This window comes from Callospermophilus lateralis, chromosome 5 (assembly GCF_048772815.1).
Source record: "Callospermophilus lateralis isolate mCalLat2 chromosome 5, mCalLat2.hap1, whole genome shotgun sequence".
Taxonomy (NCBI): Eukaryota; Metazoa; Chordata; class Mammalia; order Rodentia; family Sciuridae; genus Callospermophilus; species Callospermophilus lateralis.
Genome location: NC_135309.1, coordinates 84,315,513 through 84,339,328, shown reverse-complemented (window position 1 = coordinate 84,339,328; position 23,816 = coordinate 84,315,513). Strand labels below are relative to the sequence as shown.

Here is a 23,816-nt window from a genome sequence, read left to right as displayed (position 1 = left end):
CTTTCTTAGTTCTAGAAAAACATTATTTTTCCCATGGTATTGTGAAACAAAATTTGTAGTACTTTTATTGCCACAGCAATGAGTTAATTCTATCTCTGAAGTAAAAATTTATAAACCTGTAATAGCATTCACAATAGTTATTTATTTATCTTCAACAGAATTAATTTTCAAAGTTTTCTTAATTACAAAAATCAAATACAAATTGGAATAAACTGATTTTTCTATTTCAAGTTCCTGATGGCAATATTTAACATTTTGAAAGATTATTCAGCAGATTTGTATCATTTGGTTTTCTTGTGGTTGGTTAATATAAACATGGCTCTTTGATGAATGGTAAACGACAAAACTGTACATGTCTTTGTCAACTTTCTTTTAATAACTTTGGAAGTCATTATGCCAAAAATTTTATTAGAAAATAAAAGCATTACCAAACAACAAAATCAATAAATCATGGTGAAGTACACTATACAATAATAAAACATCATAGTAGCAAGAGTACTTACATTATTTTTCATAGAGTTTGTAATTGTGCCTTTCAGCTCTTACCTCCTACAGATACTTAAAGTACAAGTAAATTATAATTTCCAGAGTTCCCTACTGCCCCTACCAACAGACAGACTGGCAACTGAATGCATCTTACAGGTTGCAGCATACACCAGGGCAAGTCTGTCTGACATACCAAGTGGATGGCAGAACCAGCAGCACCAACTACTCCCCAAACCACCCAGTATTGTAAGGAGGTAATTTTAGGCACTTCAGATCACTTCATTATCAGGAAAATCCCTTTACAATGTACTGAAAGGAAAATTTAATAACACCACATGTGGACAAAGCATAGGAAAATTATGGGTTATTACTACCAATCTCTTATTTTTTTAATGTTTTAAATCTGTTCTTTTTACTATCTTTTAGATTGAACCATTGACAAAGTAAGAACTCTATTCAACACATTTAAATTTTTACACATTGTAAAATGAGACCACAACAAAATTGAAGTGACTTCTATCACCCCAGCTTATTAAGATAAACTAGTAATGATATTTCATCAAAAGGGAAGGGGGAATAATTATGACAGGCAACTAGGGCACAGACATAAACTGGAACTATCTTAGGCAAACCAGAAGATGTATTCAGCCTATTTAAATAGCACATTAAATAGGTTCCCCATATGATAAGGCAATTAATTAAATGAAGCAAGGAATAATTTCATAATGATAAAGAACACAATCCTATCACAATGATTATCAATATATTAACACAACTGCCAAATCGTTAAAATAAAGTAAATGAAACAAGAAAATATAAATATAAAGCAAAGAAAAAATCAATATTCTCAAAATGTTATAGATCAAATAAGAAAATGAATAAAATAATAAAAAAATTATCAGGTACCATCTTCCTAGATTTAGAAAATATTAATTTTTTGCCTAATTTCTCATGAAAATTTCAAAATATTCCATTTTAAGATATAAAATGTTAAGGTAAACTTGAACATGCTCCTTGGATATAGTTTCTCAAACTATTTAGTATACTTTTATAGTAAATTAAGTAATTCGATCCACCTATCAAATACTAAGAGATTTTTGTCTGTTCCTGCAATTTTTGACCCAGTTATTTATGTTAAAAGTGTTTGTTTGTATAATTTTTTCCTTTCATAACATTTGGACTCATTTGACAAAACCATAAAACCATGGAAGACAATTTGCTCCAACTCAGTCCCTAGAATTTCCCCTTCCTCTCCCCTTCTTCCTCCCATTCCCTCCCTTAACTCCACTGATCCATATGCTATTTACTTGTAGTTCTGTTTTTTTGTTTTTGTTTTTGTTTTTTTTTTTTTTTTTTGTGTGTGTGTGTGTGTGTGGTGCTGGAGATCAAACCCAGGGCCCTGTGCATGTGAGGCAAGGACTCTGACAACTGAGCTATATCCCAAGCCCCAAGTGTGTTGTGGATGTACACAATGGTGAGATTCATTGTGGTATATTCATATATTTACATAGGAAAGCTAGATCAGATCCATTCCACTGTCTTTCCTTTTCTAAAACTTTTTCCTTCCCTCCAATCCCCTTCATCTACTCCACTGATATCTCTTCTATTTTTTAAATTCCAGCACCCTTATTATGTACTAGTTTCTGCATATCAGAGAAAGCATTTAACCTTGGCCTTTGGGTACTGGGTTATTTTAGTTAGCATGATAGTCCCCAGTTTCGACAATTTAATGTAAATAATTCTTTTGTCATTGCAACCCATAGGTACTCTCATTTCATATTTTCACTAACAATAAGGTTATTACTACTTTCAAATATAATCAAATCATGGAACAAATTCCAAATGCCATATATTTAAGGGATTATGTCCTATATTTTTTAAAAAATCAGTTTTATCAGTTTGGGTTCATTTTGGAAATGAGAGAAACTGTTAAAATGCTACAATATAAGGGCTTCAGAGCTAGGGTTTGCATTCAAATGTTGGGAATGCTCAGACCCAGAAGATTCTGGAAGTCACATAAAAATTCAGGAAAGTTACAGAGAGTAGGTCAGGAGAAACAAACAAAATGAAGGAGAGAAGCAAAAAGTTTAGGAGTCCCTTTAATAGAAATGACTCTCACTGCTATTTTCCTTCTTTTTTTCCTTCAAAAAAAATTGATGCAATGCTAAGTAATCTCAGAAAGCATCTACAACTACAGTAGACAGCAGCAGCTATATGAGTGATTCTTCAGTGCTCACCAGAATACCCTCAACCTCAATTTTAAATAAACTGCATGCAGACATCTCTGGAAAATGATAACTTTACCTCTCCTCATTTTCAATCTTCCAAATCACCCATGAGTTATTCTCAGTGGAAAACTCTAAAAAAGAATCACATGGGAAAGGGGATTCTGAAGTGGTTTCCATCTTCTCTGAATCGCAGAGGATATTTAGAAGGTGGTGGGTGAAGGGGGGTAAATATAATGATTATGCTAACAACAGACAATCAGTACTGGATTTAAAAAAGAAAATCAACCCTATGCTACTTTGAGATGTTTTTCTGAGAGAACAGAAATACTTCAGGTGAGCCCCAAACATTCACTGGACAGTTTTCTCACTGTGGCACAGGAGGACATGAGAAGGATTGTCCACATAAAGCACTGTGGTCTGACTGAGCTGAGAGAGCAGAAATGAGACTTTAGAGATTCTAAAGAAGCTAAAAATTGAAAAACAGCAACAGAGACAAGGGAACCTTGCAAAGAAATTTGCAAGGGAAAGGCTGCATGTGGTCAGGATGATTCATGAGGGTCTAGATAAAATCCACAAGCAGTAAAAAAGAATGACAGCTACTGAACTGAAGATGAATAGATATGTGTTTGATAGGAAATATGGTGCTGAAAACTATTAAAATCCTTACCTAAAAATAAAGAGCCCCTATAAATATGCTAGGCAATCAACTGAGACACCAAAAAGGATACACTTTAGGATTAAGGAACTTGTACTTTAAAGGATCTAGATCCTGTCCCAAAGAAGACTAAAAACAGGCAGGATTGAGACAATATCCAAAACATTAAAAAAGAAGTGGTGATCCATAGTTTAAAAATAATTTTGATACCTAAAGCTTCAGCAAACACTAAACACAGCTTAACTCCTAGACAGATCAACATGAAAATACTAAGACCTATTTACTTCAGTTCTAGCTAACCAACGCAGCAAGTCTGGCTTTCAGCAAAAAACTTGACAGGCAAAAAGACAGAAAACACTCTTAAGGGACAAAACAATCATGCAAACCAACTATAGCAGAGACTTTGGAATTAGTGCACTAAGAATCTAAAATAACTTTGCTTGACATGCTAAGGACTCTAATGGAAGAGTGGGCAAGTTGCAAGAACAGATAGATGATGTAAGAAAGATATGAAGACTCTAAAAAAATCAAAATTCTAGAAATCAAAAACTTTGATGGATTTATTAGTTGACTGTATACAACAAAGAAAACAATCAAAGAGCAAGCTTGAGAATATCCATAGCAAGTACTCTAAATGGGAAGCAATGATGAAAGGGGGAAAAAGAGAATATTCAGGAACTATGCAACAATTAGAAAAAGTGTAACATAAAGTCCAAATATAAGAATGAGAAAGAGAAAAAGGAAGAGAAGAAATATTCGAAGTAAAAATGGCTGAAGATTTTTCCCAAATTAGTGACAGATACCAATTCATAAATTTGGGAAGCTCAAAGATAAAGAAGGATAAATATCATAAAATCTATTCCTTGGCATATGGAATTCAACTTGTAGAATATTAAAGATCAAGAGACAATAAGAAATAAGCTGAAGAAAAAAGAATACTATACCTATCAAGAATCAAGCACAAGAATTCCACCAAATTCTACCACAAATCCTTCAAGACACAAAAATTAGGGTGAAATATTTGAAGTATTGAAATAAAACCCCATTAACATAGGATCCTTTTTTCCATCAAAGTTCATTCAAAATGAAAGAGAAATAAAGATGTTCTCAAAACACATATTAAGAAAAGTGTGGGCTGGATGCAGTGGCGCATGCGTGTTATCCCAGAGGCTTGGGAGGCGAAGGCAGGTGGATTGTGAGTTCAAAGCAAGCCTCAGCAACTTAGCAAGGCACTAAGCAACTCAGTGAGACCGCGTCTCTAAAATATAATATATATATACACACACACATACATACATACACACACACAAAATAGGGCCAGGGATGTAGCTCAGTAGTCAACTGCCCCTGAGTAGTTCAATCCCTGGTACAAAAAAAAAAAAAAAAAAAAAAGAAAGAAAGAAAGAAAGAAAAAGAAAAGTGTGAGACTGAGAATATAGCTCAGTGATAAAATGCATGCCTGGCTTACATGAGACCCTGGGTTCAAATCCCAGCACCCACACACATACACACATAAGAAAATCACATTACCAGAAGAAAATTTTCACCAGTGCCTTGAAAGAATGTCTTCAGATAAAATGAAAATCAAAATCTCAAACGCAGGTCTGTATCAGGAATAGAAGAATGTTAGAGAAGAAATAAATTTCTAAATTATTTTAATTTGCTCATTTTAATTGATCTAATACAGAACTATTGATTCACACTAATAACAGAAACAATACATTATGTGATTTTAGCTCATAAATAAATGAAATGAATGACTAAATGAAAATTAAAAACATAATATGTTAACAAGCTTAGAATGTAATTAGAACAACACTTACATAAAATATTATTACTTTAAGAGTCAATGATAGAAGAGAGCTATGAAATAAATGATCTAAGATACTTTCTTAAGGAGATAGAAAATTAACTTCAAATTATGCACAATTATGGAGGAAATAATAGAGGTCAGAGGGGAATAAATAAAACAGAAAATGAAGAGGTACTGAGTGTCTGAATTAATGTAAGATATATTGTATGCTTGCATAACTATGTTAAAATGAATTCTACTGTCATATATAACTAAAAAGAACTTATAAAAATAAAAATATTTTAAAATTTAAAAATGTGAATAAAAATTTAAAAAATAAAAGAAAATCAACAGGCAAGACATAAAGAATAAAATCAACAATGGTGAAATTAAGAAGGTGGAAAAGAGGTGCTCTTCACATGGCTCTGTGTGGGAGAAGAGTCATAGTAGCAAAGAAAATAGTAAACTCTGAAAATAGGAAAAGGAAGAGCTCTAGGAACCAAGAAGGATTTGACAGGAAAACTGAAGAGAACAGTGAAGCAGAAATGTAACACAAAGAAAAGTACAAGTAATTTGCAAATTTAGTCCAAGATCCCCGGCAGCAGAAGACACCACAAACAGAAGGTTAAGGAAGAGTGGAAACTGGCAGCCCTGACTACAGGAAAAAAAACAGCAGTTCTCACAAGCTTCAAATCCAGTAAGGGGTTTGGTCTGAAAGTAGTTCCTGCATGGCAAGTCAACTTTGGAGAAGAGATCCATTGCATCATTCAGCAAACTGTCTGTGTACTATAGTCAGGGCCATATTAACAAGGCCCTTATTATTGGGCCAGTGAATTCAAAGGGAATACAAATAAACAGCTGAATGAATTAAGGAAGTCAATGAAGAATGCTAAAGAACAATTTGATAATGAGATAGCGATTCTGAAAAAGGACAAACAGAACTCTTGGAAATGAAAAGCTCAATAAGTCAAGCAACCAGTCCTGTTGAATGCCTTTCCAATATACTAGATCAAGCAGAAAAGAAAAAAAGACTATAAGAAAAAAGAATGTAGATGAATGATCACTTTTAGACAGTAATAAAAACAATAATTTAAAGAAAATTATGATTAAAACATGTCATATCTCTGAGACACAACAGTAAAAAAGCCAAATTTAAACTTGTAGGTCTAGAGGAAAGAGTAAAAATGCAAGCTAATGACAAAGAAAATATATTTAGGGAAATAATTCCATAAAATTCTCCAAATCTTGGGAACAAGAATACCCCAAACAGACATAACCAGAAATAACTTCTTCATGAAATATTATAGTTAAATTTCTAAAAGAACAGAATAAAGAAAGAATATAAAAATCTATAAGAAAGAAGTTCCAAGTCAACTGTAAAGGCAAACCCATCAGAATAACAGAAGAATACTCAGAAGGTCAGGAGGGAATTTAATGATGTATTTTAAACCATAAAAGAGAGGAACAGCCAGCCTAGATTACTATATCCAGCAAAGTTGTTTTTCAGTTATCTTTGAGATAACTTTTCAAGGTAAGCATAAAAGTATTCATAACCACTAAACTAGCATTATAGAAGATCAAAAAAATTTCTATGCTTAGATGAGGAAAAAAAGATCAGCTCGATCACAAGAGCATGGGAAAGAGTAAATCTCACAAGAAGAGCAGGTAAGCCAATGATGATTAGGAAAGAATCAAAAAATAATTATTTCAGTAGACACTGAAACTCTAAGATGACTGAAGAAAAGAAAAAAGAACATAGATTTTTCAAAACAACAAAAACAAAACAATACAATGACAGGAACCAGGGCCAATCTTTCAATAATATCTTGAATGTAAATGATCAGAATTCTCTCATTAAAAAAGCAGACTAATTGAAAAACAAAGACCCAACTGTTTGTTGTCTGCAAAATATCACCCCACACAGACTTAAAGTGAAAGGATCATAAATAATCAAACAGAATCTGAAAGCAAGCAGGAGCAGCTACTTCTATATCCCCCCAAAATTGACTTCAAGCTTATGCTGGCGAGGAGAAACAAAGAAGGTCTATACAGATTGAGAAAGGGAACAGTCAAGTAGATACAACAATTGTAAATATATATGCACCAAACATCAGAGAACTCAATTTTATAAAATAAACACTATAAGACACGAAGAAAGAAATAGGCCCTAAAACAATAATGTGGGTGACTGCAATACCTCATGATCACCAACAGATAGACTGACCATCCAGGCCAAAAAAAAAAAAAAAAATCAACAAAGTCGAATCTGAGTTTAATTATATTGTAGATCAAACAGATATCTACAGAATATTTCACTCAGCACTGAAGAAAACGTATTCTTTTCTTCAATATACGGAAATTTCTCCAAAATAGATCACATGTTAAGCCATAAAGCAGATCTAACAAATAGAAATTTAAATAATTTCTTGCATCATATCAGAATATAATGGAATGAAACTAGAAATCAACTGCAAGAGAAACTGCAGAAATTTTACAAACACACGGAGAACAACAAAACAGCTTTGAATAAGCAATGGGTCACTGAAAAAAATCATGTGGAAATTAAAAAATCCCTAGACTCACATGAAATGAAGGACAATATACTAGAACCTATGGAACACAGTGAAAGCAATAAGAAGAGGGTAGTAAAAAGCTTGAGTGCCTACATTTAAAAAAAAAAAAAGATGTCTTTAATAAATAACCTAATGATGCAATTCAAGGTCTTAGAAAAACAAGATTAAACCAAATCCAATTCAAGACAATTTAAAAGAAATGAACAAAAGAATTGCAGATTTGAATACTGAAAATAACAAATATCATTGAAAGAAATTGAAGAAGACTTAAATTAGTAGAAAGATATTCCTCATTATGGATGGAAAGATTTAATATTGTTAAAATGGCAATAATCTTCAAATTGACATATCAATTCTATACAATCTATACAAAACCCTAGCTGCCCTTGTTTTAGAAATTGACAAGATAATTCTAAAATGTGTACAGAAATATAAGGAACCAGAATAACTCAAACTGTCTTGAAAAAGGAAATCAAAGTGGGAAGATTCACACTTCCATTCCAAAATTAAAGCATACTACAAAGCTACAATAATAAAAATTGCATTGTTCTAGAATTAGGAAGGATAGATGTATAGGTCAATGGACCTTAGATGAGAATTAGTAATTCAACTCATGCACAGAGAGTCAATTGCAGCAGAGTGCCTATTTTGGATGATGACAATAAATTGGAATTGGTGATAATAGTTGCATAATCTTGTGAATATAATTAAATAACTGAATTGTACAGTTTAAAGGGGGATATGTTTATACAGTATGAGTTACATTTCAATTTTTTAAAAAGAAAAGCTACCCTAAAGAGGAGCTTTTTACCCTATGTTAATAAAAACTAAACAAAGCTGGCTTTGTATAGTGTAACCCAAACCATCTCCTGGTTTGATAATTCATTAGAAAGATTCAATAGTCTCAGCATATACTCATAGTCATAGCTGTGATTTACAAAGCATAAAGTGTGAGGAGAAAAGTACATAGAGCAATGTCTGGAGAAAAAGAGGCACTAGCTTCTAAGAGTCCTATCCCACTGGGGTCACACAGTACACACTGAACTACCCCATATCAAACTGTAGGAAGCTGTGTGAAATATTATCTAACCAGCTTTATCCAGAAGGGGAAAGTGGGAAAATTTAATTGCTTAGATGCCAGTCAACCCTGGCAGGTCAACCTTGCTTTCTAAGGACTGCAGTTCAGGCCTGTTATGTTAACTCTTTTCTGTATACTGGTATTTTGGAAAATGAACAAAAAGTAGGTAAGCTAAACTGATCAAGATAATAGGACAGAAGACAAATTATTAGTAATAACATGAATGAATGTCAGAGTGTACATTGCAACAATTACAGACATTAAAGAAATAAGGAAGAATATTATGAACAACTATATTCTAACAAATTTGACAACAAAGATGAAATGATAATAACCTTAAAAAGCAATTACTAAAATGATGTGAAATTTTTTTTAAATTTTCCACTGGCAAGTATCTATTAATGTAATAGAATTAATGATTTTTAAAACTCTTCAGGAAGAAAATTCCATATGGAATTAGCTGATAAATTATACTAAATATTTAAGGAAGATACAACAATGTATTAATTTGAGTTCATTTACAGAATAAAAAACACTAAATCATAACTAAGAACTCATAAAATCAACTCACATATATTACCCAGGATTCTACCAGTAAATATTAGCAAAACTTACAATTACTTAAATGCTTAAGTTTCTTTTTCCTGGGTCATAGTGTGGACCTGTTGCCCTGGAGCATGCTGAGAATGTACTTTCAGTGGATAACAGTGGAAATAGGTGTGATTGTAGCGATCTTACAAAATATAGGCATTCTCTTTCAAGACCTCCAATCCAGGTGAGAGTAGCCTGCACGATTCCTAGAGGTAAATTCTGTCCACTGATAAGGAAAGCTCAGAATATCAAGATGATCGCTTCCATGAGGTTCTAATTAAATGTACATATTTCAAATTTCATGACTAGAAATCTATACTCTTAAACTTTCTAGAAAATCTCCATTTATGTGCTTCCCCATGGGAAAAGCCAGAGAAAACTTCTAGACACTGGGTGATTCTGGCCACCATACACTGCAGGAAATGCAAGAGTCTAGTCCTGGAGAAAGATGTATGTGCTGAGGAACAGAAAAAGCAAGGACTGTGGAACTACGACATAAAATATTTCCTGCATAATAATGGTTCCCCAAAATGACAACTGTCAAAGCAAAACATTTAAAGTGCCTTCATCTATTTTCACGTAGCAGATAAAAACGATGAATTTGAAATTCAGAGGTAATAAACTGCTAGCAATAATGACAGAAAATAAATTGACAGATTGAATCAGATATGCATAAAATCCTTCACAATCTCTTTCAGCAAGAAGAAGAAAAGAAATTAATTAGAAAAATCCTAATTAATTGAAAAAAGTCACTCTTTTTTTAAGCCACTCTTACCTATTATTAAAGACACATGGAAAAATATTACAAGAAAACTATAGATCAATACTTTCCAGAGAAACAAAAATTCTTAATGAAATTTTAGTAACTTTAATCCAACAATGTATATTTTTTAAAAAGACAATAACCCAGTAAGGAGGATTTATCCTAAGAATGCAAGGTTGGTTAATATTCAAAAACCAAAAATATGATACAATTTGTGAATAAATTTTAAAAACAATATGATTACCTCAAAAATACAGGAAAAAAAACCACTGGATGAAATTCAATACCAATTCAGAGCAAAATTTTTCCACAAATTAAGAGAAGGGAAAATCCTCAAACTGAACAGGGACATCTTTCTAAAAAACCTACAGTTGATATACTTAATTTAAAAAGGTTGAATGGCCAGGCACAGTGGTTCATGCCTAAAATTCCAGCAGCTTGATAGACTGAGGCATGAGGATCTCTACTTCAAAGCCAGCCTCAGCAACTTAGCAAGGCCCTACACAACTCAGTGAGACCCTGTATATAAATATGATTTTAAAAAGAGCTGGGGATATGGCTCAGCGGTTAAGCACCTCTGAGTTTAATCCCCAGTACCAAAAAAGTAAAAGAAAAAAAGAAAGGCTGGATTCTTTCTGTCCCCAAATCAACATGTCTTTTTTTCACAATTTCTATTCACAATTTTACTGTAGGTCATAGCCATCACAACAAAGAAAAAACAAAAAGCCTACTGGCCTACAGATAAGGAACAAGGAATTAAAACCTGTTTATGTATAGATAATATGACCACATGTGTAGGGAATCCTATGGAATCTGCAAAAAGAGCTTCTATAAATAATAAGTTAATTTACCCAAGTTAAATAAGACCTAACTAACAAAACACATCATGTTCAGTTATCAGAATCCTTTAAAATTTTTAAAATGATTTAAAATACTCAATGTTGTTAAGATGTCAACTTCAGTAAGTATTCTAGGGAAGTAGACAAGTTGACTATAAATTTTATAAGCAAAATCTTATAATCTAGATCTAGAGTAGCCAAAATAACTTTAAAAGAGAAAAAAAAAAAAACAGAATGTCTGATGTGTTAGCTTTCTGTTACTATAACAAATACCTGAGATAATCAACTTAGAAATATAAAAGGTTTATTTTTGTCTAAGGTTTCAGAGTTTCTAGTTCATTATTTGCTGGTCCTGTTGTTTAAAGGCTTTCAGCAAGATAGTACATCAAGGTGGGAACACATGGCAGAGACCAGGTCCCACAATCCCCTTCAAGGGCACACCCTAAATAACCTAGAAACTTCCCACTAGACACCGCCTCCTGAAGCCTTTACTACCTCCCAGTAGTACTGTTCTGAAGGGAAAAACTTTACCACATACACCTTAAGGTAACATTTAAGCTTCAAACTATAGCATCCTGCCTCTGGCCTCCAAAGTTTCAAGTTCATCTCATGACGCAGAAGGTATTTAGTCTATCACCAATGGTCTCCAAAAGTCTTAACTATTTCAGTATTGCTCAAAAATAAAATAAATAGCTTCTTTTAAGACTTGGGGCAAACATAACTGTACACTCCTATAAAAAATTTTAAAAATAAAGTTATGTGCTTTAAATATAAGGGTGAGAGAGGCATGGGGCATACATTTCTACTCCAAAAGGAATAGGATAGTATTAAGGGGGTTCAGTCCAAACCAAGACTAAAACCTACAAAGGCAACTCTAAACCCTAGTCTTCCTTTCCAGCACAGAGCATGGTGAGATGTAGGCTCCTAAGGATCTGGGTAGCCCCATCCCTGTGCCTATGCTGGTTGCAGCCCACATGGCTTCTCTCTTAGGTAGGTTTTATATGCTACCTGCAGCTTCTCTGGACAGGCATTCCACATTGTGGTTATTTCATTTTCCTTGGTGTCTACATCACAGTTTCAGCCTAAATTCTCATAGCTGCACACATTACCCTGTCAGAGAATGCTTACAGGGACTCTGATCCTGCAACAAATTTTCTCTCTCTCTCTCTCTGTCTCTCTCTCTCTCTCTCTCTCTCACACACACACACACACACACACACACACACACACACCAGTCATTCAAGATAGATCAGGAGACAGATGCCAGAGCCCAGGCCTCAGCCCAGGACCACGGCCAATAATAGTAGGCAGCTGTACACTGAAGCCCAAGCCCAGGCCTAGGACTGCCCCACTGACCAGCAAACCCATGGCGGAGTACAGGCTCAGGCCTAGGACTGCCCTACTGACCCCGCCGGAGCCAAGGCCTAGCCCACCTCCATCTTGGGACACTGTAGCCATTGCCATAGCCCTCCCCATGCAGTAGCTTCCATCTTGGGACAACAGATAGAGCCTGGAGGCAGTTGAATCTCCAAACAGGCAGCCCACCTTTTCAGCCCCATCTCTGAAATTGGTTACATCCATGTTAGGGCACCCCCACTGCTATCTTGAGTTACCTCCGATATTGCCACTACCACCATTAGTTGCAAGATCATTTATTGTGGGACTCCATCTGGGGTCTAGAAGCCCAACACCAAGGTGAGGTACAGGTAATCTGCAGGGACACTACAAGAATATAAGGTAGAAACTGTAATACCTTAGATCTGCACTGCAAGAAAGGAGGACACATAAGTGAAAAAACAAGGAAGGAAAGTGCCTCCAAACAACAACAACAAAAATACTACAATAATAGAATCCACGGACAGCATAGTTGATGAAATGTCAGAGAAGGAGTTCAGAATTTACATAATTAAAATGTTCTACAAATTAAAGAATGACCTAAGTGATCAAATACAGGCAAAAATTGATCACTCTAACAAAGAGATAAGAAAGCAAATACAGGCAACCATTGATCACACCCACAATGAGAAAAAGGAACAAATACAGGCAACCATTGATCACACCAAAAAACAGATAAGGGTACAAATATAGCAAGATAGCAACAGATTACTTCAAGAAATAGACAGATTCTGAAAAAAGAGAAACAATCAAAGATACTTGCAATGGAGCAAACAATATATCAAATAAAAAATTCAACAGAAAGCATCACCAACAGACTAGATCACTTGGAAGACAGAATGCCAGAAAATGAAGACAAATAAAGTTGAAAATAAAGTTGACCACACAGTGAAGATGGTAAGAATTCATGAAGAGGACATCCAAGAATTATGGGATAACATCAAAAGACCAAATCTAAGAGTTATTGGGATAGTGGAAGGCACAGAGATTCAAACCAAAGGAATGCATAATCCCTTCAATGAAATAATATCAGAAAATTTCCCAAACATGAAGAATGATTTGGAAAATCAAATACAAAAGGCCCACAGGACACCAAATGTACAAAATTACAACAGATCTATGCCAAGGCACATTATAATGAAAATGCCTAGCATACAGAATAAGGATAGAATCTTAAGGCCGCAAGAGAGGGGAATCAAATCACATATATGGGGAGACCAATTCGTTTCTCAGCAGATTTTTCAACCCAGACCCTCAAAGTCAGGAGATCCTAGAACAACATATACCAAACTCTGAAAGAAAATGGATGCCAACCAAAAATCTTATATCCAGCAAAATTAAGCTATAAATTTGATGACAAAATAGAAACCTCCATGATAAACTGGCCTAAACTCATCAATTAAAGGACATAGATTGACAGATTGGATTTTCAAAAAAGACCCAAAAATATGTTGTCTTCTAGAGACTCATCTCACAGTAAAAGACCTCCATAGACTGAAGATAAAAGGGTAGGAAAAAAATGTACCACTCACATGGATCTTGTAAACAATCAGGGGCTTTCATCCTCATATCAGATAAAGTGGACTATAAACCAAAGCTAATGAAAAGGTATAAAAAAGGGTGTTTCATACCGCTTAAGGGATTCATACATTAATAAGACATAACAATCATAAATGTCTATGTCCCAAACAATGGGGCATCTATGTATATCAAGCAAACCCTTCTCAACTACAAGAACCAAATAGACCACAACACAATAATACTAGGTGACTTTAATACACCTCTCTTACCACTGGATAGATCTTCCAAACAATAACTAAACCAAGAAAGCATAGCACTCAATAATATAATCAATAAATTAGACTTACCAGACATATATAGAACACTCCATCCAGCAATGAGCAAATACACTTTCTTCTTAGTAGCACATGGATCCTTCCCCCAAATAGACCATATGTTATGCCACAAAGTAAGTCTTAGCAAATACAAAAAATAGAGAAATACCCTGCATTCTATCTGACTATAATGGAATGAAAGTAGAAATCAGTGATAAAACAAAAAATAGAAGCTGCTACAATACCTGAAGACTATAAACAATATGCTATTGAATGATAATGCATCAGAGAAGAGAAAAAAAAATTCTTAGAGGTAAATGAGAACTCTGTTATAACTTATCAAAATCTCTGGCACACTATGAAGGTGGTGCTAAAAGGAAAGTTCATTGCATGGAGTTCATTCATTAAAAGAAGAAAAAGCCAACAAACAAATGACCTAATATTACAGCTCAAAGCTCTAGAAATAAAGGAACAAACCAACACCAAAAATAGGAAATAATTATGGTCAGGGCAGAAATCAATGAAATTGAAACAAAAAACAAAATTTCAAAAAATTGACAAAACAAAAAGCTGGTTCTTTGAAAAAAAATAAAAGTGACAAGCCCTTAGCCTCAAAAAAAAAAATAAAAATAAAAATAAAATACTTGGGAATCAACTTAAAAAAAGAGGTGTCTTAAAGACCTCTACAATGAAAACTATACAACACTAAAGAAAGAAATTGAAGAAGACCTTAGAAAATGAAAAGAAGGAGAGAGAAAACTCAAATTACTAAAATTCTTGATGAAAAAGGAAATGTCAAAACAGACACTACTAAAATACAGAAGACAATTAGAAGCTATTTTGAAAATTTACACTCCAGTAAAATAGAAAACCTTAAAAGAACCAACAAATTTCTAGAGGCATATGACAACCCAAACTGAGTCAAGGGGACATACACAATTTAAACAGATCAATTTCAAGTAAGAAAATAAAAGACGTCATCAAAAACCTACCAACAAGAAAAGCCTATGACCAGATGGAGTCACAGCTGAGTTCTACTAGACCTATAAAGAAGAATTAATACCAATACTCCTCAAATTATTTCATGAACTAGAGAAGGAGGGAATCCTTCCAAACTCAATCTATGAAGCTAGTATCATCCTGATACAAAACTAGTCAGAGACACATCAAGGAAAGAAAATTTTAGACCAAAAATTCTTGATGAACATTGAAGCAAAAATTCTCAATAAAATTCTGGCAAATCCCATACAAAAACATATTTAAAAAACAGTGGGTTTCATTCCATGGATGCAAGGATGGTCCAACATAAGGAAATGAATAAATATAAATTCATCACATCAATAGACTTAAAGAATCATATGATTATATCAATTGATGAAGAGAAAGCATTTGACAAAATATAGCACCCTTGCATGTTCAAAACACTAGAAAAACTAGTGGTAGTAAGAACATATCTCAACATTGGAAAAGCTATCTATGCTAAACCTAAGGCCAACATCACTTTAAATGGAGAAAAATTGGCAGTATTCCCTCTAAAAACTGGAACAAGACAAGGATACCCTCTTTCACCACTTCTGTTCAACATAGTCCTTGAAACTCTAGCCAGAGCAATCATACAGACTAAAGAAATTAAAGGGATACAAATAAAAAAAAAATAAGAACTTAAACTATCATGATTTGCTGACAATATGATTCTATACTTAGAGGATTCAAAAAAATCCACCCAAACATTTCTAGAATTAATTAATGAATTCAGCAAAGTATCTGACTCATAAATTTATCAATACCCATAAATCAAATGCATTTCTATACATCAGTGATGAATCCTCTGAAAGAGAAATTAGGAAAACTATTCATTCACAATAGCCTCAAAAAAAAATAAAGATAAAATACTTGGGAATCAACTTAACAAAAAAGGTGTCTTAAAGACATTTACAATGAAAATTATATAACACTAAAGAAAGAAATTGAAGAAGACCTTAGAAAATGGAAAGATCCCCCATGCTCTTGGATAGGCAAAATTAATATTGTCAAAATAGCCATACCAACAAAAGCATTATATAATTCAATGTGATTCCAATTAAAATCCCAGTGTCACTCATTATAGAAATAGAACAAGAAATCATGAAATTCATTTGGAAAAATAAGAGACTCAGAATAGCCAAAGCAAACCTTAGCAAGAATAGTTAAGGGTGAGACATCACAATACCAGACCTTAAACTATACTACAAAGCTATTGTAACAAAAACAGCATAGTATTGGCACAAAACTAGATATGTAGACCAATGGTACAGAATACAAAACACAGAGACAAACCCACATAAATAGAATTATCTCATCCTAGACAAAGGAGCTGAAAACATAAACTGGAGAAAAGATAGCCTCTTCAACAAATGGTGCTAGGAGAACTGGAAATCCATATGCAGCAAAATGAACTAAACACTTATCTCTTGCTGTATACAAAAATCAACTCAAAGTGGATCAAGGACCTAGGATTGAGACCAGATAATACAGGACTGTGCCTAATAGAGGAAAAAGTAGGCCCAAATCTTCAGTCGGATTAGGCCCCAAGATCCTTAAGGAGATTCCTAAACCACAAGAAATAAAATCAAGAATTAGTAAATGGGATGGATTCAAACTAAAAAGCTGCTTCTCAGCAAAAGAAACAACCAATGAGGTGAAGAGAGAGCCTACATTTTGGGAGTAAATTTTTGCCATGCACACATCAGATAGAACACTAATCTCCAGGATATATAAAGAACTCAAAAAAATCAACACCAAATAAACAAACAACCCAATCAATAAATGGGCTAAGGAGCTAAAGAGACCCTTCACAGGAGAAGATAAACATTCAATCAACAAATATATAAGAAATGTCCAATATCTATAGTAATTAGAGAAATGCAAATAAAAACTACTCTAAGATTTCATCTCACACCAGTGAGAATGGCAGTTTTCAATAATACAAACAACAAAAAGTGTTTCGAGGATGTGGGGGAAAGGCACACTCATTCATTGCTGGTGAGACTGCAAATTGGTGCAACCACTCTGGAAAGCAGTATGGAGATTCCTTAGAAAAACTTGGGATGGAACCACCATTTGACCCAGCTATCCAACTCCTTGGTCTATACCCAAAGGACTTAAACTCAGCATACTGTAGTAACACAGCCACCACAATGTTTATAGCAGCTCAATTCACAATAGCTAAACTGTGGAAGCAACCTCGGTGTCCTTCAGTAGATGAATGGATAGGTAAACTTTGGTATATATACACTATGGAATATTACTCAGCATCAAAAGAGAATAAAATTATGGCACTTGCCATGGATTATAAATGGATGGAGAATATCATGCTAAGTAAGCCAATCCCCAAAACTCAAAGGCTCAATGTTCTCTCTGATAAGTGGATGGTGGGTGATCCACAATGGAGGAAGGCATGGAAAAAATGGAGGAACTTTGGGCAAAAGAGAGGGAAGGGAGCAGGTGAATATGGGGGCAGGAAAGATGGTGGAATTAACGGGACATTATTATCCTAGGTACATTTATGACTGCACATATGGTCTGATGCTACATCATGTCCAACCAGAGAAATGAAAAATTGTGGTCCATTTGTGTATTATGAATCAAAATGCATTCTGCCATCATGTTTAACTAATTAAAACAAATAAATTAATTAGTTTTAAAAAGAATTATTTGCTCCACATGATTTTGTGGATTATTTACAGTAATGCACTCTGAAGAATGTTATCATCTTTTCTCCATTACTAATAAGCAGCCTTAAGCTAAAAGGCTGAAAAAAGTGAGAAATAACTTACTAAAATCTTCAAAGTTCATTTAATATCTGTATATCAGCAGATTTAACACTACTAAACTAAGCAGAAAACATTTATGACACAAATTTAGAGAATAGTTTCTTTGATAGGGACCAAAAAGAATGAATCCTAAAATAAAAATATTAATAATTTATACTTTATCAAAAGCTAAAAGCCTTCTTGTAATAAAAAAAACACACACACACAACAAAGAAAACTAAGAGCCACAAATTGGGAGAAAATATTTGTAAATATTTATTTAACAAAAGGATTGTATCCAGAAGATGTAAAGAACACTTCACTCAAAAATATGGGGAAAAATGTAACAATTTGGTAAGTGGTGCTTCACAAAAGATGACATATGAATGGGTGAAAAGCACATAAAAAGATTTTAAGACAATTGGTCACTAACAAATACAGATTAAAGTCACTATTACCCTCTTAATGTTATGGCTGAACTTAAGGCTGACATTTTCAAGTATTAACAAAGTTGTGGAGCTGCTGGAATTTTCATATATTACTAAGAGAAAGGTAAATAGTATAGACATTTTGTAAGGAAACCTGACAGTATCTAACATACACACTTATTTTCCCCCTCATTTTTAAAAATTTGTTCTTTTTAGATATACATGACAGTAGAGTATATTTTGACATATTAGACATACAGGGAGTATAACTTATTCTGATTAGAATTCCAATGTTGTGGTTGTAGATGATGTTCGGAGGTTCACTGGTTGTGTATTCATATATGGACATAGGAAAGTTATGTCCAATTCATTATACTGTCTTTCCTATTCCTATCCCCTTTCCCTCCCTTTCATTCCCCTTTGTCTAATCCAATGAATTTCTATACTCCTCCTTCTCCTTATTGTGTGTTAACATCCAGATAATCAGAGAGAACATTCGGCCTTTGGTTTTTTGGGATTGGCTTATTTTACTTAGCATGATAGTCTACAGCTCCATACATTTACCTGAAAAAGTCATAAAATCATTTTTTTTATTGATGAGTAATATTCCATTGTGTATATATACCCCAGTTTTTTTCATTCATTCATCTGTTGAAAGGTACCTAGGTGGGTTCCATAGCTTAGCTATTGTGAGTTGAGCTGCTATAAACATTGATGTGGCTGTGTCATTGTAGTATGCTGATTTTAAGTCTTTCAGGTATAGATGGAGGAGTGGGATAGCTGCGTCAAATGGTGGTTCCATTCCAGTTTCTTCCCTTTTCGTTTTGTTTTTAACACAAATGGAACACAACTTCTCATTCCTCTGTCTGCACATAGTGCAGCATCACACCAGTTGTGCAACATACATTTTTATAGGGTAATAATGTCTGTCTCATTCCCCATCCTTCCCACCCCCACAATCCTCTCCTACTCTCATTTCCCTCTACCCAATCCATTCTTCTCTATACCCCCGACTCTGGCCATTATGGATCAACATCTGTTTATCAGAGAAAACATTCAGCCTTTGGTTTTTGGGGATTGGCTTACTTTGCTTAGTATGACAGTCTCCAGCTCCATCCATTTACCTGCAAATGCCATAATTTCATTCTTCTTTAAGACTGAGCATATATATATATATATATATATATAGATATAGATATATAGATATATAGATATATAGATATATAGATATCATGTTTCTTTATCCATTCATCTGTTGAAGGGCATCTAGGTTGGTTCCATAATTTAGCTATTGTGAGTTGAGCTGCTATAAACATTGATGCAGCTTCGTCACTATAATATGCTCATTTTAAGTCCTTTGGGCATACCCCAAGGCAGGTGATAACTGCGTCAAATGGTGGTTTCATTCCAAGTTTTCTGAGAAATCTCCATCAGCTTTCCAGAGTGGTTGCACCAATTTGTATTCCTACCAGCAATGCAACATGTACTTGTTACAAAACTTAACATATGACACAATAATTCCACTTGTAGGCATCATTCCCAAAGAAATAAACATAAATCCACATAAAATTTGTGTGCAACTACTCATGATAACATTATTCATAATAGACAAAATAACTGGAAACAACACAAAAATCTATGAACTAGTGAGTGGTTATGTGTGGTAATTCTGAACAATGGAATACTAGTCATACTAAAAAAGAAGAAACTATTAATATAAAGCATGAATCAATCTCAAAATCATCATGCTGTTAATAGAAACAAAACGCAAAATACTAGAAACTGTATGCTTCCATGCATATTAAATTCTAAAAAACACAAAACGAATGACACAAAGTCAATCAATCATTGGTTAAAATAAGTGATAAGAGCAAGATTTGATAGAAAATGGACATAAAGAAACTGTTAGTGTGATGGAAAGATTCTAAAACTTGATTGTGTTGGTGATGGCATATACTTATTACTTTCTCTGTATATTAACTAAAACTTGTTGAATTGTATACTTTAAAAATAGTAAATTTGGGGACTTGGGGTATAGCTTAGGGGTAGAGCAATGGCCTAGCATGCAAGAGACCCTGGGTTCAATGCCTAATACTGAAAAAAAGGTGGGGAAGTATTATCGTTTCTAAATCATACCTAAATAAAATAAAGGAAAAGAATAAAGGAAGTAAAGGAGGAAGGTAGGAGGGAAACATGGCATAAGTTTAACTGTAAAGAAACATCAGACTCAGGTTGAAGTTCAACATACAAAATGAAAGAATCACATTCTTTAAATTTTTCAAGTACTTAAGAACCAGAGAAAAATGAGGAAGTGTTCTAGGTTAAAGAAGACTTCTAAAATATGATAATTAAATGTAACATAGATTCCTGGATGGAATTCTGGACCAAAAGGAAAAGCAGACAGTATCATATTTTGTAACACATAGATGGAGCCACTTCATGACAGTGAAGATTGCATGGTGGTTATACAGGAAAAATGTCTAACTTTGAAAAGAAGCATGCTGGACTACAGTAGTCCCCCTCTCCAAAGTTTCTCTCTCCATGGTTTCAGTCAACCATATATAGATAGATGGATAGATAGATAGATTATGGCCTAGCATGCAAGAGACTATATATACACAAATATATACATACATGTATATGTGTGTGTGTGTGTGTGTGTGTGTGTGTGTGTGTGTGTGTGTGTATATAGTTTTCTGAAAATAGTAAATAGAAATTTCCAGAAAACAAATTCAAAGGTTTAAATTGATGAGTAGCATGATAGAATCTCACACTGCCCCACCCAGGATGCAAATAATTCATTTGCCCATTACCTCCATGCTGGATATGCTACCTGGCCATTAGCCACTTAGCAGTCAACTCAGTTATCAGAGTAACTGTATGGGTATCACAAAAAGAAAAGTGAATACAGTATAACATGTTACTTTGAGCAAGAGAGAAAGAAAACATATATATTACTATAATTTTTCCATTTTACTTTATTATTAATGTTTTTAATCTCTTACTCTGGCTAATTTAAAAATTAAACTTCATTGTAGGTATGCATGTAAGGAAAAAAAATAGTATAAATAGAGTTCAGTAATACCCATGGTTTCAGGCATTTGCTGGAAATCTTGGAACACATTCCCCGTGGATATATGGGACTACTATAAGTTAGTGCTAATAAGGAATCATATCCAAAACGAAGACTATATGTGCAAGTAAACAGAAGGTAAAGGAGTAAGTATGGTAAAATTCTAAAAGCTCAAGCCACCAGCAGAAGTTTTTTGTATTTCATGTCCTTTGTGTATTTTTAAAATGATTTCAGGATTGTTTAAAATGCAACTAAAATCATACATATATCAATTGACATACAAATCAAGAACTATACCATTTCATAAATGAAAGACTCAATATTATCACTATACTGAGTTGGTAAATCATATGAAGTTAGTTAAGTGATGGAGCTCAAACATTTATGGCCAACCACTTGTTCAAAATCTTCAATGGCTCCTCATTACCCACCCAATAATGAAATTATATGGAGATAATGCTTGTAAAGCATCTTACATAGTGGGAATTAAAAATCAATTAGTGTCCTTTTAAAATTCGCATTCAGATATTTAAAGGCTTTCATAATGTGATCACAATATTTCTTTTCCTTTCTTTTAAGTCTATTTGAGCATTCAATATACATTTATTGAATGTATTCTCTGCCCCATTCACATTAGTAGAGTTATTATATAACAGCAATATATTACTCCCTTTTGGTGCTTACATAAAATCATTATCCAGTCAAACTTGTCATTCACCATTCTGAAACAAGCCTTTGTAAAACAGAACACTTATTCATCCACTCATTTCCTTACTCTGTATATACTCATCAACTTCATCTCTAGATATCAGAACTGTACTTAAATTATTAAGGCATAGGTCAAATTTCTCTCTTGCAAGAAACTTGTTATAATCTAAAGACAAACTGATGACTACTCATTTATTCTTCTCAAATGGTTCTTTTCTCATAAAACTTTTTCCTTGCATTTATTTAGACACAGGATTTGATAGCAAAAAGGAGATCAGGTTTGTCAGATTCTGGTGTCATCAGTATAAGCAAGCTAATAAAAGACCTAGATGTAAGGGGAGTGATGAGAATTAGGGAAGAGAATGCATGTCTAAAGACTCAACTTCAACTTTTTCAAACATTTGGACAAAAATTAACTTACTAGTCATCTCCAGTATAGACTAACTTAAGTCCCATTACTCTCCCTTGATTTACAGATGAAGAAAAAAAAATTCAAATAGAAAGTGGCTTAGCCAGAGTGTCTCAAAATTTGGAGGCAGAAGCTGAAACAAGCTGGCGATTGCACACACACAGTTTTCAATTTCAGTTTCCAAGAGATTCTACCTAGAACTTAAAAACTGGTAGCCAAACCACATTAAATGACAACAACATCCCTTCTCCAACAGGTTATTTGGACATGAGAGCCCTACCACTCCCAAATTATAGGATGGATTATGTCAATCATGTCCATCAGGAAATGAAGCAATAACCCAAACAGCTTTGATTCCAATCATACTTGGAGAACAAGTCTAAGAAAACTTCTTCACTCTGGCCCACAATATGACACCCAGCACACACCCTTCTTTTCTCTCCCTCCCCACCAAACCTGCATCTTTGGTCCACCTGACCACTTCCATTACCAGAATGATCCCCACCCGTTGGGCTCACTTTGAGTGAAGATCAGCATGCAGAAGAAAAACAGGAAGCAGCGAAAGCTGTTAAAACGCTCACAGCAGGGGACAACAATACAACCAATGCCACAGGACCCTTCCTTGACATGATCCGAGTCTGGTGATTTTTTGGGAGGAGATTTCGCCTTTTTCTTCCGAGGAGCTCTGTGAAACTTCGTAAAGGCCATTGGCAACATCGTCAGGTACGAGGAAATTTTCTTGCGATTTCCTAAAGTCTCAACTTCCTCGTCCTTAGAAGTCCTCCTGCCCGACACAGTCTCCTCCGGCTCCACATTCTCTACGGCTTCCTTCATGGTCTCTAGGTGCCCTGCTGGGACCTGGGGCAAGGCTTACCTGGGTGTATCTCCTTACAAAGCCTTGCCAGCGCCAAACCCCAAACCCCAAACCCACCCCACCTGGGTGGGAGGACTAGGAGGCCTGAGGCGCCTGCGCGTAAGTTCCTCCTCCTTGGGCTGGAGGCAAAGTCTGCAGAGGAGTTGACGGTTGCCCTGGGAGAATTCCAAGGCTGTTTTCCTTCTTTGCTCCCGCTTGAGGAAGGAGAACAAAAATAAAAATAAAGCTAGAACTAGATTCTGAAAGGTACTAACACAGGGAGTACTCGATAATGAAGTCAAAAGATTCCAGTTCTTAA

At 34.4% G+C, this 23,816-nt stretch overlaps 1 protein-coding gene across 1 annotated transcript in view; it reads right to left on the bottom strand.

The window, feature by feature from the left end:
• Slco6a1 (solute carrier organic anion transporter family member 6A1) overlaps positions 1–23,478 on the bottom strand; it is a 121,397-nt gene extending 97,919 nt beyond the window's left edge. Inside the window, exon 1 of the mRNA XM_076857679.2 lies at positions 23,163–23,478. Coding sequence (XP_076713794.2) covers positions 23,163–23,478 — 316 coding nt within the window. The remainder of the gene's footprint in view (positions 1–23,162) is intronic.
• Positions 23,479–23,816: the final 338 nt, after the last annotated feature.